Source organism: Benincasa hispida, unplaced genomic scaffold (assembly GCF_009727055.1).
Source record: "Benincasa hispida cultivar B227 unplaced genomic scaffold, ASM972705v1 Contig403, whole genome shotgun sequence".
Lineage (NCBI taxonomy): Eukaryota > Viridiplantae > Streptophyta > Magnoliopsida > Cucurbitales > Cucurbitaceae > Benincasa > Benincasa hispida.
The window spans coordinates 88,183-107,053 of NW_024064837.1; the positions used below are offsets into that span (position 1 = coordinate 88,183).

Here is an 18,871-nt window from a genome sequence, read left to right on the forward strand (position 1 = left end):
CCAAAAGATATATTTATCTATTTTTAAAGAAGATCTATTTACCTAAATATAGGTTAAATTGTAAATTTGATCCCTCTAATTCGAAAAAATTTAGAATTTAATTTCTACGATTTCATAAACTCTAAAAATTATCTATAAAATTTTTAAGAAGCAACTATTCATGACATCTTACCAAACCATAAAAATAAATTCTAACTTACATTTCAAAATAAATAAATAAATAAATTCTTAACTTTTAAAACCATAACATTAAACTTTAAATTCTCACAAATTTACAATTTAACTATAAATGTAACTGAAATGGAAGTTTTGTTTGATTCCATTCCATTCAGGCCTCTCGTTTGGAGGAAAGAATATCAATTATCAATATTCTCTCTCTCTCTCTCTCTCTCTCTGTCTTTTGCTTTTTCATTTTCACTTCGAAATTCTTCATACTTCGTTCCGATTCAGCAAAAATGCATTTCTCCAACGCGAATTTTGCTTCTTCTTCTGCCATTCCCACTGCAATTCTTCCACTTCCTTCTCCTAATGTAATTTCGCCAACTTCCTTTCTCTTTTTCCATGGCGTTCTGTTCAATCTTTACTTCTAAATCCTTTTTTCTAAGCTTTTCTTTCTCTGTTTCTATCTCTAGCTTGCTTGTTTCAGGATTTCGCACCGGAAAACTCATCGGAGTTTCCTTTTCAGTTCATTGTTCGAATTTAAGGCGCGCCGAAATCTCAGAGTTTCGGCGAATTCGAGTAATCGTCAAAGTAGCAATGCCTCAACTGATTTGGACGTTCCATTTCCTCGCGATTATTCTGATCTTCTCAATCAGGTATGGTTTCAATCACTTTTGCAATCTCTTTTGTTTCTTTCTTTTTACTTCTAGTAACCATTTTTCTACGATAACTTCTCTTAACTTCTCTGCTGTGTATGTTTTTTGTGTCATTTTAGCAGTTAGCTACTTCAATTAACTTCTCTTAGCTTTTCATTTCATTTTTTTTGTGTTTGTTTTTCACATTGCATTTAGCTTTGAGATGTCAGTATAATTTTCGGATCTCGTCTTTGGAGTCTCTTTTGCTTCTTTTTTACTTCTTGTAGTCATTTCTACGATCACTTCACGGCTGTGTATGCTACTTCAATGAACTTCGCTGAGCTTTTCATTTCATGTTTTCATTTTTTGTTGTTTTTCGCATTACATTTAGCTTTGAGATGTAACTATTATTTTCGGATCTCGTCTTAAAAACAACTACAGGCGAAAAAAGCAACTGAAGCGGCTTTAAGAGATAACAAACAGTTGATGGTTAGTTTTGAGTATATTTTGATTTTAGTTGAATCGGGAGAAGCATTTATAGATTGATAAAATAGTGTGAAATTTCTGATCCAAATAATTCTGGTTTAGGAAATTGAATTTCCAACTGCTGGACTTGAATCAGTTCCAGGTTCTTTCCTCTTCTTGATTTGTTGCATTTCAATTGCGTTATCATCTCAAATTGTTCCCAGGCCTCTCTAGTAACTTGTTCTGCCTGTTACAGACCGTATAACCTTATGTATCAATCAGGTGATGGCGAAGGAGGAAATGAAATGACTGAGAGTATGCAATTGATTCGACAATTTTGTGACTGCTTCATAGATCCACTGAAAGCCACTCGGACCAGAGTAGTAATGTCCTACTGCATTATCCTTCTATTTTCTTACAAATTAAAATAAAATGCTTGCCTTTATTTATGCTGTAGAATTTATCAATGGGAGGGAGGTGAAATCTTCTTCAGTCTTTTATATATTTCTTTCTAAAATTTCTCTATATAAAGACCATAATACCTACCACGATTTATCACTTTTTTTCGAGAAATTATTCAGCGAAGCTACCACAATGTGGCCAGCATTTTTATGCCATGTGTATGAGAGAAGTTTTTAAAATTTATATTCCGTGGTTATTAGGAGGCAAACAAAATTTTAAATCTACATCCAACTGTTATTATGATGCAACCTTATGACGGTCTTGTTGAATTACTTATCCTTTTTTTCCTTTTGATATCAGTACAAAAAATTTCTCTTGTGGTCATACTATATTTAGCAGAATCTTCTTAGTTTTCTTCACGATTAATCACATGTTTTCCCTCTGATATATCCTCATGTTAGGACATTTGAACGAGGAAATGTAGTATAACTGGCACCCTTTTTGTGTTAACAATCATGTTTTTCTTTTTTAATTGTAATATGCTTGCTGTCTGATGTTCCTTTTTTCTCTTTTCTGACCATATAAAAGCTCTTTTCACATTCTAGACTGTTAGTTGTAGTAAGGGAAACATATTTAGTTCTTTCCAGAGGCCAACGAAGTTAAATTCGCAAGAAACACAGCATTTGAAGGAGTCTCATTCAAGTTGGACTACCTCACAAAACCATCATTTTTTGAGGATTTTGGTTTTGTTGAGAAAGTGAAAATGGCTGACCGTGTGAAACCAGAAGATGAGCTTTTTCTTGTTGCATATCCATATTTCAATGTCAATGGTTAGTGAAGCCTTCCTTTGTTTCTTTTCCATCTTTTATCTAAATAACTCAAAATTAAGGTCCCATTTTATAACCATTTGATTTGTTTCATCTACATTTTTTACAATGATTTGCAATTTTTCAAGTAATTCTTAACCAAATTCAAAAAATAAAAACAACTTTTTGAAAACAACTTTTTTTTTAGTTCTCAAATTTTGGCTTGATTAACCCTGAATGAAAAGTAGATAACAAATGAGAAATTTGGAGGTAAAAATAATGATCATAGGCATAATTTTTTTTAAAAAAATTGTTATCAAATGGAGTCTGAATAATTAACTGAGCTTAGATTACAAATTTATTTTTCCATTACATTACAGAAATGCTTGTGGTTGAAGAGCTTTACAAGGAAGCTGTCCAAAACACTACACGGAAACTCATAATATTTAACGGAGAGCTCGACCGCATTAGATCCGGCTGTATCCTTTTATCAACATTTTTATTATTCAACGAAGAGAGGGTATGGGATCCCCATTTGATACGGTAAAAAATTTCTAACTAAAAATAGGTTAAAATGCAGCTGTAGGCTAGCGTTTAAGAGATCTTAAAATTATTTTGTGTTTAATTAGTTTATTAACTTTGAAACTTTCATTTTTGTGTCTAGTTCTTTAATAGCAATTTTCTAAAATTTGCACGACTAATTAGACCGAAAATTAAGGGACTAATAGTGTAGACACTTGGAACCATGAATATTATCTTTTACTAATTACTAATTAGTATGGTTTTATGAATTTAAGTCATTGTCAAATATTATAATTATTTATATTACATTTACATTTAGGTAACTACCTTCTTGGGAGTAAAAAACTAACAAAGTAAAAGTAGGGTACAGCCCGCATCACTTTTAAAAGTTTATATGATTAAATTTCTATAGTATTTGCAACGTCAATATGTTCTCACATATAAATGAATCATTTCATTTTCCATTTATTAAAAATACTTTTGGTCTTTCAACGTTTTTTAAAGTAATTTTAGTCCGTAACGATTTAGCATCTTTAACTTTAATTTGTAACAAATTTAGTCGATGTATTGTCTTAATTTATAAGGATTTAGTCCTAACATAAAATATATATATTACTAGTATTTTAGAACCAAATGCATTTATAATTTATAAAGATTTAACTCATTACATGGAAAAAAAAATACTTATTTTTAATGAAAAATTAGGTTTTTCACCGTACTGTAATTGTTATATGATGAATATTTTCATCTTACTTCAACATTTGTATTTATTTATTTATTCATTTATTTTTGTTTTTTTAGAATAACAGCACAAAAAGGAAAGATCGGACATTAGGTTGAAGTAACAATAGCTTTGTCATGATCGACAAGACTATTTAAACTATTATTTTTTATTATATTATCATTGTCTTTATTATATGAATGTGCACCTTAATAGGTGAAAGACTATCCGCCATTTTTCTACCCAAAGCTGGCGGCACTGATGAAGACTCTCTTCCCCAAGATGGAGACTGTATATTACATTCACAACTTCAAGGGGCAGAAAGGAGGAGTTCTTTTCAGGTTTCACATTTCACTTTTAAATCCTGCCATTCCCATGATTCTTCCATAATAATACGACTTTATTAAAACCTTTTTTATTTTTCTTTTTGAAAATGAAGTTCATTTTTTCTCCTAAATTTCTTACTGTAATTTGCATCTTTTTTAAAGTGAAAAAATTGAATTTTTAGTCCAAGCCGAAAAATAAAATAAGTTTCTAAAATCTACTTTTTTTGTTTTTCAAAATTTCACTTGATTTTTGAAAATATTGGTAAAATGTAGATAAAAAACAAGAAATTTAGAGGTGGACTAAATATTTATAAGCTTAATTTTCAAAAACTAAAAATAAAAAACCTTACTAATTGGGACCTTAGTTTTGCTTTTCCCGCTTAATAAACTATTTTTTCTAATTTTAAAATTTGGCTGAATTTTTTTAAAATTTGATTAGAAAATGAATAACAAAATATAGACATTTGTATGGATTAAAATAATATTTATAAACTTAATTTTCAAATCGACGTTCATTTCTCTTTTCTGGTTTGTTACGTTAACCTAGGTGTTACCCAGGTCCTTGGAAAGTACTTAGGAAAGTGAGGAACAAATTCGTCTGCGTGCATCAGCAAGAAGACATGCCTTCTCTCAAGGAAGTTGCTTTAAACATTCTTCCTTCATCTTAAGGGGTACGTAACTACTCCACTAATCAACTCCTACTTCACAAAATCTTATCCACATTCTATTAACTTTTCTTTTTTGTTCTCTATTTTTAGAAATTAATTAAGCTTGTAAAACTTAGGTTTAAACTACTCCACTAATCAACTCCTATTCACAAAATCTTATCCACATTCCATTAACTTTTCTTTTTTGTTCCCTATTTTTAGAAATTAATTAAGCTTGTAAAACTTACGTTTAAACTCAATTATACTAGTTTGTTCTATTTTGATCTCGAAACTTTTAAAAACGCCTATTCTAATCTCTAAATTTTTAAAAAGTGCTTACGTTGGTCCCTGCTATTAAAAATTTGTTAGCTTTTAAATAAAATAATGAAATATCTTATAATTTTTTATGATCAGACTTCCAAATAAGTCAATCACGCTAAAAAATATTGGGTTTGAATTTTGAATTAGATGATAAAGCAATTTTCTATAGAATTCAAAAAACATTTTGCGTTCAAGAGTTTGACTTTGTCGCGTTAGTTATTAGCATTTTACTTCACCTTTATTTTGCTCAACATGGTAGACGCAATTTCATCAAAGAGTTAATAAAATCTTAATAGTAAGAACCAAAATAATCACTTTTTAAAAATTCAGGGACTAAAATGGTCATTTTTTAGAGTTACCAAAATAGAACAAGATTCAAAGTTTAAGGACCAAAATAGGATTTAAACCTAAAACTTATTATTTCTCTGGTTTATTACTATTAACACTATCAAAATCTTAAGATAAATTGCAAAAACAAAAACTACACGTGTTTTTAGTTTTCACCATTTCCTGTGATTTCCTAAAACAGTCTAATATGGGCATTTAGCAGACATGTAAAATGTCGTACGATCTTTAAAAATAGAAAGCAAGAAAAAGTTAAACAAGCACAAAAGTTTCAATTTACAATCATCAACTTGACCTTAATTGCACCTAATTAAAATGGAAACTTCTAATACTCTCAAAATTAGAGTATTAGTATATGACAATTACAGTTGATCTATGCTCATTCTAATATATATATTTGAATTAATTGCATCAGCAATTTATTACTATTCTTTTTTTATTTTATTTTATTTTTTTATTTTGTAGGTTTTTATTAGTCTATATTACCGTCCATTGTCATGGGAAGAGAGGATCCTTTGTTCCTTAGCATCAAAGTATTTTCTGGTAAATGCTACATCAACACAATCTGTATATTCCCATCAAATATTTGGCGTCCATAAAATTGAAGAAATGGCTAATAATAGACATAGTTTAAAACCCTTTTTTTCACCGACTTCAAGACCAAATTCACCTGCCTTCGATGTGTTTTCCACTACCTATTTTCCAAAAGACCAATAAAAAAGATAGGTTAAAAACAAGCTTAGTTACTGAACTTCTGAATTTATCTAATAGAACCTTAAACATAAAAAAAAAATGTTCAATAGGTTTCTACACTTTCAAATTCATACCTAATTGCAATAGATCTCCAAACCTTATAAGTGTTCAATAAATCCCGTAAAGTTAATTTACTGTTTAATCAACCCCTAACATATTAAAGAATTTAAAGTTAACTGATTCATTGGCCTTGAAATTAGAATACATCAAAAGCCCTACCAAACATAAAATTGGAAGTCCAAGCACTTGTTAGACATTATCTAAAGGCCTATTATTTTGATCCGTACTTTACGACTAATCTCTTATTCATTCAAATTCGATCAAAATGTAAACATTAGAATGAAAATCAAATTAAACTTCATATACTATAAAACATAATTACAAATCCACGAAATGTTCCAAGATTATTTGTTCCATATTGCTAAAAATCCAATTTCCCTCCATGAAATGCAGCCAAAAAAAGAGAGAGAGAGAGAGAGAGAGAGAGAGAGAGAGAGAGAGAGAGAAAAAGAAAAAGAAAAGAAAGAAAGTAGATAAAAGTTCTTACAGGCAATACTAGAGCTTCGAGGGCAATGAAAAAACACCACCTGATACACCGAACGTCAAGCTTTTTTTTTTTTTTTTCACCTCTTCATTCAGCTCAAACTTCTCTCACTTTCACCAGTATTAATAATTGTAACCCCCTCTTCTTTCCTTCACCCGAACTGAATAATTGTCCCTTTTCAGGGACAGAATAAGCATAAATATGACCATCTTCAATATTAAGGGGTAAAAAAAAGGAAAGAAAAATGCTATTCGCTCACTGTAAATTCACACCAATAGGTTTTTTTTCCCCTGCATTCTTCTTGCTAGCTTCTCTCCCTTTGTGTGTAACGAACCAAACTGACTCTAGTTCCTAAAAAGTAAAACGCCCATCCTTATCTAGAAAGGTAATAGAAGATAGAGCAGCCACTAGCTATTTTTTTTCTATTTGCCACTTTTTTTTTAACATATATGAAAAAATATATATATATGAAACAACGCCTATAAGTGGAGGTTGTGGGGGCAGAGAAGAAAGCAATAGGGTGGAGAAATGAGTGTGAAGAAGAAAGAAGGAAGAAGAAAAATAATAGGGCGTAAATTCAATCAGATGGATAAGGGTCCAAGTTAGCGGGTACGGCAGAGGAGAGCTGAATGTGAGACACTCGCACTGCTCCAAGTAATCGCTCTGGTAATTCTTCTGTTGTATTTGCCTGCATTTCGAAAACAAATAAATGTTTTTAGTAATTACAATATATAATATTTTATATATTTATTTATTTCTAATAGATATGAGCTAGGATGCGGTTGTTTTGTAGTCAAGTTGAGAGACATGACCATTTAAAAACTCTAGAAGGAATGACCTAGGGTCATTTGGCAAGAAAACTCGTGGGTAAATTTTAAAACCATAATTGAGAATGATGATGAAATGATAGAAAATTGCTTCAAAATACAGATTTAGTATATGTTTAGAAGTGATCTTTAAATGATTAAAATTACTCATCATCTTCAACATCACTATGAAACACATTTTTAGTACTTTTAAAACACATACTTAATCACTCAAAATCAATTTAATATTTAATCTTACACATGTTTTATGTTATTAAAACTGATTTTAAATGATTAAAAACATTTCTCTAATGATTTTAAAAACATTTAAGAATGATCTCCAAACATGCCATTAAACCTTCAAAATTAATTTGGACGGTATACAAATCGTGTTTAAAAGTGTAAAATCAAGTTGATTTTAATCATTTTGAAATTACATTAAAATATTCTCCAAAAGTATGGGCCAATTTTTTTCCCCCAAAATCCAACTTTATCTCTCTCTATCACATTTCATTTTTAACTTTTCTCCCTAAAATTGGTTTCTCTATAGTATCTCCCTCCTATGTTTCTCTGTGTGACGATAAACATCTCCTCAAAATTTGTGGTCCCCCCTTCTCTGACTCATTTTCCGATCTAACAGATCTCTCTATCTCCATAAACATCTCCCTCTCAAAAATTTTATCTCACACTAAAATTTTATAAATATGAATATAATGACATATTTTGATTTTTGGACCCTATACTTTTTAATGTCCAATTTTAATCATTATACTTTCAATAAATCTTAAATTTTCAAATCATATTCACATATTGTGTTTCTTTGCAAGAAAATTATTATGATTGTTTAATCAATTTCCATAAAAATTAACTTTGAGGGACTAAATTTATATTTATAGAAAATGCAAGGATTAAAATTAGATATTTAAAAATACATGGATTAAAAATGAATAAATTCCATAATAAAAGGACCAAAATTGTATTTTAATCCAAAAAATATTTATTTTCAAATCATTGCACGGCAGATAAAAAAAAATCAGTAATAGACATTTTTAACAATCAAACACATGTTTGGTTTTATTTTTTAATAAAAAAATAAAAATAAAAAATAAAAAATAGAAGAAGAAGACGAAGAAGAACGTTAACAAAAGACCCGTTTTAACAAAAGATCATTCTAAGCAATAACCAAACGTACTTTAGAAAACTTTCAACTTATCATGCAAAAGAAACGACATTGCTTCTTCATCAACAAGACTAGAACCTTTACAAAGATTGAAGACAAACCTGTATAAGGAAAGCCATGTCAACCACCAATGTCGTAATTACACCAATGACGAGACCCAAAACTCCATTAGCAACTGTTGAAGAGCCGATATCAACGTCGACCTGCACAAACAAAGATCACTTATAAATATCACAATGCTTGTGAGATCGAACACGAGAATCTTCTCTATTGATTGAATAAATTGATGAATCTGTTCTTGTTCTTAGCCAAAACCAATGGAAAGTTGAAGAGTCATGGGTTTTGTACTTCTAAATATTTGGGCCCTCGAATATAGTTGCAATCGACTGCTTTTCCCAATAAGCATGGATTACTTCCAACACTTTGACGAACAATCCATGAACCCTGCATCACATTTCATATTTTTTTTAATTAAGAGAATCCATTATAAAACATTCAAATACAACATTGGGGAAAATTATGAAAATTTTGGACCTAAGCATTCTTTAATGAAGATCGACTAGAATCTGGAGATATATTACCTTGGGAACTGATGGAATGAGTTTTAACCTACTGTTGCGAAATTCATCATCGCCATCAACAAAACGTTGCAAAAGAGATCCAGGAATGAGTTCCTTCGTCACAAAATAAAATATCATGCTGTAGTGTGTCGAACCAGGTACCTGAACAAATAGCATTATCTCGCGACCATCAGAACTCAGAGTACAGTAAATGCAGTTTCCTTTTATAATTCAATTTTTTTTCCTGAAAGGATCCTTTCTTTGAATTCAAATGAAACAGAGAACTTACTTGCACATTCATGACGATAGAGAAAAGACCTTTTTCTGAAGCGACCTAAAGAAATAAACATGCATGGAAAGTTGAACCCAACAAACATTAAACAAAAATAGAAGTAATGAAGAACTTTCATGTCCATTTAACTGAAAATACGAAAAGGTCGAGTGATGATGGTGTATCTAGTTCCCTTGGCTTACTGTATAATCATGGAGAGGGCAGCGCATAGAAGACGGGAAAACCATGGTTTGTATAATATAACCTAGAGATTGAATTGGAATACTATGCGCTTGGATGGTTCAAATAAATAGGTTGAAGCTTGAGTTGACATGGCCCTTTTTTTAATTTGTGAGCTGTAAAAATTAGTGTTATCGCCTAAAAGATAGATTTATATAGTTTGGTAGGTTTACAAAGGACCATTGACAAACTTGTAGCTTCCAACAAACAAAACTCACATGACTTGACTCTCAACTACTCAATTACAACTAAGAACTTACTTGAGCTGCACAGCCTTGACGCCTAGCAACGTGGTCCATTCTTTTTGTGTCCTTCAGCCAATCTACAGCAACCAGATCCATTAAATGCTTCCCAGCTGGAATCTTTAAACACAACATTAAGCACAGACATAAGTGTTCTCTGAAGTCTGTTAGGAAATGGAAACAGATTCAGAAGAATATCCGTAAACAACAGAAAAAGTATAAATTACCTTAGTCTTATCGAAACAAAAGGTCTTACTACGAACTCTGAAATTGTTCCCATCAGAAATTCTCCAACAGTCTCGAGAACCATCACGATCATCATACCTTATATTTCCCGAGAAACTGGATAAATCAATTCGATCTATTGATTCTTCTTCCAAGGCTTATATCATCAAACATATTACACAAAATCAGCACTACTAAGCAACTATTTATCCCAAATATCATAAGAATACTAGAGTATATAAAAATTTACCTGCTCTCTTGATATCGTTCTCCTGCTCATTTGGGTACACCTAAAATTTTAAACAGTTGTTATACGGTGGAAAATGTGCTTATAATTACAATAATAAAAGAAAACAGTTATTATTATTTAAATATTAGAAAAAGAAAGCGATGATGAAAATCACAGCAACTTGTACCTCTTGTTCACACTCAGGTATTTGATATTCTTCATCTTCATCAGAGTATTCATCCAACATCACAGAATTTCTATTTGCAGCATTCATTTGGTCAATAGAAGAGCTAGCATGAACGCTGGACCCCTGGACTTTCAGGCTCTTCTGTGATGAAACTGTAGCTGAAGCCATATTTACCATAACTGGTATTCTTGGAGGAGCAGTTCTTTCATCTGTTTGTGCAAACCATTCGCGCAGCCCTATCATAGGAAGGAAAACAATAGAAAAAGCAATAACTTCATGATCTCCATAAAGAAATACAGCATTAATTAGCACTACAATTTCACATAAATTTGCTATGATAATGCCAAGAAGCTTTACGAACATGATGGAAATTAGAATTTGCAAACCCCACTGCATTATATAATAATCACCTTCTAGTACAATATATATGAGCAAAAAGAAACATACGGTCCTTTTTATAAAAGAATTAAATAGTCTTTCATTGAAAAAAAATGACAGAATACATGGATATCCAAAAAAAAACAAGCTCACTACTAGAAGAAAGGCCTCAAATCCTGATAAAAACCCCTCCCAATCATTACATACAGCAAGAAAAAGGCAATTGTATAAAAACACAAAGCAGCAGATTATCACCAAACCAGCTACAAAAAGACACCATAACAAGGACATAAGATGAACTTTCAGCTAGGTATAAAATACTTCAGTAATCCGTCTTGTTTTTAAAGTTATGTTGATTTTTTCCCCCAAATGCACCAGATTATAGCCAGAAAAGCACGATTATCCCCAGTCCCAACCATAAAGTAAAAAAGGAACAACTGTTTTATTAAAATCCAAAGTCGTCACCAAATCATAGCACATAATCTCATTTCTTCATCCTTTATTTCCCTCTTCCTTTTAATTCTGCTATTTTCCTTCTCTTAGAAAACTTTCAAAAAGAAGAGAGAAACAATTCAGCACATGACAGCTGCACAAACTCTAAACATCGAAGTTGTAATAATGCAACTTCACAAATTCCTTGTGTGTGGCAAGAGCTAGAAGAACAACCTACCAGCAACACTATTTAGCATTTGCAAGAGACAATGTTGCTGAAACGATGACAAATAGCCCACGCCCCATCCTTTTAGATCAATTTGCATGAGATGCTGCACCTGAGTTCTAGGCCTCCCATTTCGAGGTTTCAGAGGTGAAATGTTGAATCCTCCACCTAAGAAAATCAGGAGAAATACAAAGAGGCACTTGAGATGGCATGTATAAATTCATTATCAAATAGCTCTATTCCTCAAAATTTCAGTCCTAAATGAAAATGTTTGATAACTCACTCTCAATATGGGCCCGCACATACCCTGGTTGTGGACCACAGTTCTCATGCTCCCTTGAGCGAAATAATACCACTGCATGACACCAAGAGGAAAAGGAAAGTAATTTATCACCAGTTGGAACAACAAACGAGAGTTGATCATCAAAACACTAACCATAATTTCCATCATCATTTCGACGCCAATAGCGCACATAGCAGAGGTCACGGGGCCATACAAACCTGTAACAGTATGGGAAATTGACAATAGGAAAAGGAGGACCAAGAGAGGGAACTTTGCACCACTCCCAACATATGATAATAAAAACGGTTACTCTCATAAGACAGAAAAGGCCATATAATGCAGAGAAATTACCAAAAATTCTAGAATCTAAGAAATGGTAATTGATGGCAGGCCACCTCTGACAGTGTTCATCCAAACCCTAATCTAATTGGTTCTTGGGTTTAAAAAGAAAATACATGGATATATATATATAATCTTTTATGTTTTAAAAAATCCAAAACCAAAAGAAATGCTCTGAAACAATTTTCATGAACATGAAATGTTGCGAGCAAAATTGATTGAAAATAACCAGAAATATGTTAGGATACCTCCTAACAAGAGAACTCAAGAACACAAAGAACAAAGAAGACAATTAAAAGATAGAATTATATTGCAATATCAATAAATAAATTACAATATACCTCAGCACATTCTAGAGGGTTGAGAATTCTCTCCCAAATTCCCAATTAGGAAATTGCCACAAAATTATTCACTCCTTCCTCCCACTCCCACTCCCACTCCTATTTATAGCAATATTCAGTAACTAACTTCCTATCTAATTACCCTTATACCCCTTACTAATATCATACTTGTATACTTATCTAGGTACCTTACAAAATACCGAATATTTCCTTGATTGAAAATCTATTTTTGTAAATTCGCTTTTTCATCATATGACACTTATTTTAATCCATATGTAACACATTTGATCAGCTTTGGCAAAAAGTATTTGAAGATGTTCCATATAGGCATCAGACTTATTTGAGAAGCATACAAGAAAATAACGAAGTAACAGAAGACACTTAGGTGGTAGATAGTGATAAAAAGAAAGAATAATAAAGTAGCACCCAAATAAATAGAAATCACATTGTAAATAGTTATTATCGAGTATTTAAATGTGCCTGTTATCAAAATTCCACCTTGATTAAGTAACATGCGATTGTAATTATGCATGTGAAATTTTGTACGCAAAATTGAGAAATAGGTAGCAGCTTTTTTCTGATATATGGAAACGCAGAAATCATTTTTTGTAAAGGCACATTACATTGGAAACCAGTCTAGCTGTAGCCTATGGTAGAGTATTGCCGTATGTCCATCCACCTCTTCAACCAAGCTACCATACTGGAAACTGCAGTCCCACCTAATAAATACATAAATAAAACTGAGAGAAACGCAAACATTTGAAATAGGCCACAGGAAATCGCAATTCAGGAATATAATCACAACTAATGTTGCAATGATTATTCAGAAAAAATAACTACTTATGGGTCTTGATATTAATGTTTCAAAGGCATGAATAAGTAATGGTGCACTGAAGGAAGTCCAATATGGCATTTTCCTTGCCCAAAATTGCTGGGTTGTACTCAAGGAAGCTAACCTACAATTTTCTGACACATATTACAATAATGGAATACGTTTGGAATACTATTAGCATAATATTTTTAAAAATATTATTAGGGTATCAAGGGCATAATAATCATTAACTAAAAAGTTTGTTAGTAAAAGATGGTTTATAGATCTCTAATGTTCATGATGTAGAAAGAGTGTTCGTTAGTAAAAGGTGGTTTATAGATTGAGTGAGAAGGAGTGAGTGAACCACTTTAGTTGTTTGGGCTTGAATTAATTCAAGGGATGTATCTAAGTCCCTAGAATTACGTGGGTTACTTTAGTATTGTCTTGTATAACTATTCCGCAATTTCTAATTTAATCCTCTAGTTCCTATTGCATCGAGTGAAAATGTGATTAAAAGATCTTGTCTGCATGGGCCCTAATTACATATCATGCTAAAATGTAATTAGCATCTGAAATCTGAATACCATTTCTTCTGCATAGTGTTTTGTTAGATACAAAATTATTTCAATTATAATCAATTTTAAACGAATATCAATAAAAAATGTAATAATAAAAATAAACTAAACTAAGTCTAAAGGTGTCTCAGATTGACAAGGGAAACACCTACTCAAACCGTGTTCCATCCATGCTCATGACAAGCTCAAAGATTTCCTCACAAGTAGCCTCCACTACACCAACAGCTTTCATTGCCCTACTATAGCTCCTCGGCTACAAAGAGAATTTATACGCGATTGTTTACACTACACTTATCGATGACAAGACCTATTCATGTGTGTAAACAACAAGAAAAAACTTACAAGGTAGTCAACCTCCACAAGCTCTTCAAAGATGCGAAGTCCTGCAAATAACCAGATTGAGAAAACCACCACAAACACAAAATTACGTATGCAGTTCTCCAAGCAACGCTTCTATTATTCTATCCTTTGTTATACAGGCTTGAACAAAGATAAAGAAAATAATATAAATAGCTGACCATTTTGGCACTGAACTAGACGCCAATACTTCCGTGAAAAAGCTTGACTATTGGCATTTTGATTTGAAAAATCTGATCCTATTTCCCTCGTCCAGTCAAATACTGAATCTGGAGGTCCTGCCATACATTATGTGGTAATAAATTTTAAAATGAGTTACAAGAAAGAAGAAAGGTGAGAAGGAAAATCATAATTTACAAACCATTTCCAATGGTTGTCCTTCGCAGTAAATTTGGATGAGCATCATCATCATCCTCCTGTGCACTGATCCTGTTAATGTTACAGAGATAAAGTTATGTCTAACAAAAATGTGCATTGAGCAGAAAATAGACATATACCTGGTAATATGTTTTGAAAGGGCGAGAGAAACATTTTATAAAAAGAATAATCAACCAATCCTTGTTAAGTAAAAAAATGTAGTAGAAAATATAAAAGCAGAGTACAAGTTTAGATACAAAATCAAGGGATGAATGCTGTAAGTACCGGACATAAGTACCCTAATTACAGCACCTCCAGGTAAGTCGTTTTACAGGATATTTAGATACAAATCAAGGGAAAATGTACTCACTGACTTTCGTGATCTGAGGAGGAAGCAGTCCTCCCATTATCCATCCCAGATTTGTATTCAAAAGATACAAATTTGTTCCCATTCGAAACTTGTGAGCCTTGGTGCTGACATTTCCACATGCAAAGGAGATTAATTTCATCAATTCATGAGATGTAGTAATCAAAGAAACAAGCATGCATGTTTAATCAAGGGGCAAATGGTAGATATGAAGAAAACCAATGCCCAAAAGAGACAGAACCCATTATAAAAACTAAAATAAAATGAGCAATAGATAGTGTCGTTTGGCTTTCAACATACTCCAAACTGTTATGGCTGAAGGTAATATCCAAGACATGATAGAAAACAATGTAGGAGGATATTATTCTAACATGAGGGGAATAACTGTTCAATACTAATACGTTCTCCATCATTAATAATTTTTTATACGGGAAATAATCAATTTTTTATTCAAAAAGCCAAAGACTATGACCATGAACTTACAAAGGTACTCACACTCCAATTGGAGTTAATGTTGGAAAACAAATAAGGAAATTTGAGAACTACCATATCAATGACAAGCTCTATTTTCTCCTTCCAGAGTAATGCTTCTTGGATATTGAAGGCCGCCATCTGCAAAGCAAATGCTGACTGAAATAAGTGCACCAATCAGGGTTTCTATTATTGATCAGGGCATCCCATAGTATGTCCAGTCCAACATAATTTCCTCATCATCATGTAAAGAACAAACTGTGAAAAACATAGAAGACAGGAAGGCCAAAATACAGTGCAACATGGAAAATTTATTCATGATATACCACCCCATCCCCTATCTACAAAGTGTCAATTAATAATTGAAGAAAATTGATGACCATATAAAATAAAATATCGAGAAAACCAGTAGCTTAATCAATTCATATGTATTATCAATGTTAAGATAGGAAGATGTGCATAAATCATACAATCTTGATCAATCAAGTAAGTGATTGGAAGTAGGACAAACCGTGATTCGATGGTACTTCTCTTTCTTGTTGTACACAGACAGGACGTAAACCATCTACAACATCAGAAATGGGAATTGAAATAGGTCATTAAAGTAATACACAATTAATGAGTGTTAGCACAATTATTCACATTATATGAAATACAAAAGTAAGATGCATGAAATGACAATCCTAATGGTTGATGATCTGATATGAAATACACATATTTGTCATGAACTCAGCCAACAAGCTTAAGAATGTTAGTAATTGAAAATTGGAACTCAGAAGGCATAATTATGTGCAAGAACATCTAGTCGAACAATGAAATATACTATGAAAAAGAAAGGAAAGAAAGAAAACAAGCATTTAGAAACAAGAAGAAAAAAAAGTCTGTGAGAGTATACAAGCATTTAGAAACAAGAAAAAAAGTTGAGACATACTCTCATGGACTAGAGTGGTTATATATCTACTTCTAAGGAAAAATTATTATATCCCGGAATTTTCTGACTCTACAAGCCCAAAAGATCAAACTGAACTGCCGGGCCATACCGACAATAAGAAGAGGTGACCATATCTTGGCTTCATTCACCAAGAAACAAGGAGACTATTATAGGCCACATACACTGCCTTAAATAATTAATTAGAATTGAAAATGCATTTGAAAAATATGTGTAAAAGAGTTAAAAACACACGAACAGGAACCTCAACCAGTGGCAAAAGGTTAATGAATCACATAGATGCTCTCTTTCACTCTCTCTTTTGGTGGCACTGTGGACTTTCTGATCAGTGATCATCATGATCCTGAGTTATGAACAAATCCACTATACAATAGTAACGAGGAGGCCAAACTACAAACAATTCCAACCTCCTCCCACAAGAAAATATGAAACAAAAACAACGAAGATATTTAGTCCTCGGTTGCAGCAATCCTCCTTGCAGTAGAAGCTACTTGTTGCAACAGTAATTAACTGAAGTATAACAGATAAGTTGGCTGCATTCGAAGTCTTAAATAGACTGTTTGCTTCAGATTAAGCAAATAAATAGCTTTCATCCTCGCAATCACAAGACAACACATTGCTAAAGAAAGAAAAATAGAAGTAGAAAGAACAACTGACATGTCCATGGTGCGTCTTCAAGCCACGATCCTCCACTCTACAGTTTCCATCTATTAGCATGGTCTTAATTGGAACCTGAGTCGAAAGATCAGAAAAAACTGGCACGTAAGAAATTCATTTCGATCGAAAAAGAAAACCGTAAGAATGCAGATAGAAATTACACATGCATTTGACGCAATTTAGCCCTCCGTGCATAGTTATATCTTGTACGAAGATGCTACAACTTCACTCGAAATACAAAATACAACACCAAAAAATGAAAAACCTGAACTTAAATCACACAACACCTACTTGATTATCCTGGGGCTTCTTCTTATAATACGCAAGCAACCGAGATTCAAGCACGAAATACCGCATGTGAATGAAGGACCTGCCGATCTTCCGCCGGCCATACCGCACCATCCAACCTTCATACACAACCTTCGACGACATACCTTTAACAAACTTGATTGGCGCCAGATCAATACCTCCCACAGGTCAAGAAAAACGAATATCCGAAATAATCAAATAGAGTATGCACGGTCTCGCAGACTCGGAAGCTCAGAAAACATTCTTTGCTTCCTTGCTTCCACAACATCAGTGAGAGCTCAAGTGACTTGATCGGTCATCGCAACGCCGAGAATTTCCGAAGCAAACAATCGAAAACGCAAATTCAGACGTCCGGCATGACGAGGACAATAACTTTCAAAATTCTCAACCTCGATTCCAAATTCCTCACAAATTTACTTTTGCAATTCGAGTCTACCAGTAAAGACAACAAATCAAATCATTCTCCCTTAAAAGAAAGAGAGAAATTCAAAGGAAAAAACAAAAGAAATTTGACTTTAGAGAGGAACTGTAGGGTGGTGGGGCGAGGCGTCCGAGCACCGGGATCGGAGAAACGGCGACATCTCGGAAGTGGTGGCGATGAGAGAGATCGGACGATTGGGAATGCGGGTAAAGATTCTGATGAAATGAAGGGCGAGGGATCCCACGTAAGTGGAAAAAAAGGGAAGAGGGTGGTGGGAGGATGAGTGACACGTGTAGGGAGGTGATTGGGCAGTGACGAAGATAGTGGGTGATGATAATAGGGAGTTGGCGCTGTGACGAAATCCAAATATATTCAAAACTAGGTGGAGACCGGTGAGGGGGTTTACTTTTGTAAGGTGCATTTCGCTTGCCATGGGACCGTCAGACAAAAACAAAACTTATGTTATTTTTATAAAAAGGGGAAAAAATAATAAAAAAAGTTATAATAATAAATTGATTTTCTCGGGAGTCCAGCGATCAAGGTGATGAAAAGTCCACTATAATGACAAATGACCAAAATATTATCCTTCAATGTTCAAGGATTTGCCAGTTTAGTAGTTCTCTAAAAAGGGCATTTTGGACCAGAAATATATATTACCTTCGGTGTGTATCGCGTGACTCGCACGTGTAACGTTGGTTTTGAAATTATAGCAATTTAAGGCTATTGTTGTAGCTTCTAATTTTAAGTAAGGTCAACCATGAATATAAGTAAAAATAGTGGTTGATAAATTTTAGTTTTAAATTATAAAAGTTTAATCACGGTGTTTAGTAAATTAACATTAAATTTGTGTAGATTAGTTATATGAGTAAAAAAGAGTTTATTTCAAGTATGACATGTCATAGTGATATAATTTAAAGTTTATTATAATATTTTTATTTAAAATTTTATATGATTTGAATTTTAATTAATTTGATTTAATCTGAATTATTTGATAAAAATTTAAGAAAAAAAT

The 18,871-nt window shown here is 32.7% G+C and overlaps 2 protein-coding genes across 7 annotated transcripts; one reads left to right on the forward strand and one right to left on the reverse strand.

Moving 5' to 3' along the window:
* The first annotated feature begins 321 nt into the window (after window positions 1-321).
* On the forward strand, window positions 322-6,001 carry LOC120069467 (protein LOW PSII ACCUMULATION 3, chloroplastic). Of its 6 annotated transcripts, none has more exons than XR_005479546.1 (10): window positions 322-530; window positions 633-815; window positions 1,236-1,283; window positions 1,383-1,422; window positions 1,542-1,642; window positions 2,299-2,491; window positions 2,848-2,987; window positions 3,927-4,051; window positions 4,595-4,707; window positions 5,815-6,001. XR_005479546.1 is itself a non-coding variant. In XM_039021238.1 (10 exons), the coding sequence occupies exons 1-9, from the start codon at window positions 456-458 to the stop codon at window positions 4,702-4,704; spliced, it is 1,026 nt and encodes a 341-aa protein (XP_038877166.1). In that variant the 5' UTR covers window positions 322-455; the 3' UTR covers window positions 4,705-4,707; window positions 5,815-6,001. The 6 variants fall into 6 exon arrangements, 4 of the variants coding, with proteins under 4 accessions (XP_038877166.1, XP_038877167.1, XP_038877168.1 ...); XR_005479547.1 differs by having other exon boundaries at window positions 2,848-2,946; window positions 3,934-4,051; XM_039021238.1 differs by having other exon boundaries at window positions 4,584-4,707.
* Window positions 6,002-6,442: 441 nt separating this feature from the next.
* On the reverse strand, window positions 6,443-18,097 carry LOC120069466 (protein ENHANCED DISEASE RESISTANCE 2). The gene is made up of 22 exons (XM_039021237.1): window positions 17,421-18,097; window positions 17,130-17,204; window positions 16,035-16,088; window positions 15,599-15,664; window positions 15,056-15,159; window positions 14,690-14,757; window positions 14,490-14,606; window positions 14,314-14,354; window positions 14,124-14,224; window positions 13,209-13,304; window positions 12,059-12,123; window positions 11,906-11,977; window positions 11,635-11,790; window positions 10,587-10,822; window positions 10,421-10,460; window positions 10,173-10,327; window positions 9,964-10,065; window positions 9,482-9,526; window positions 9,214-9,354; window positions 8,981-9,076; window positions 8,734-8,835; window positions 6,443-7,334 (listed from the first exon to the last, which is right to left on the reverse strand). Exons 1-22 carry the CDS (start codon window positions 17,559-17,561, stop codon window positions 7,224-7,226), a joined length of 2,184 nt encoding a protein of 727 aa, XP_038877165.1. The 5' UTR covers window positions 17,562-18,097; the 3' UTR covers window positions 6,443-7,223.
* Window positions 18,098-18,871: the final 774 nt, after the last annotated feature.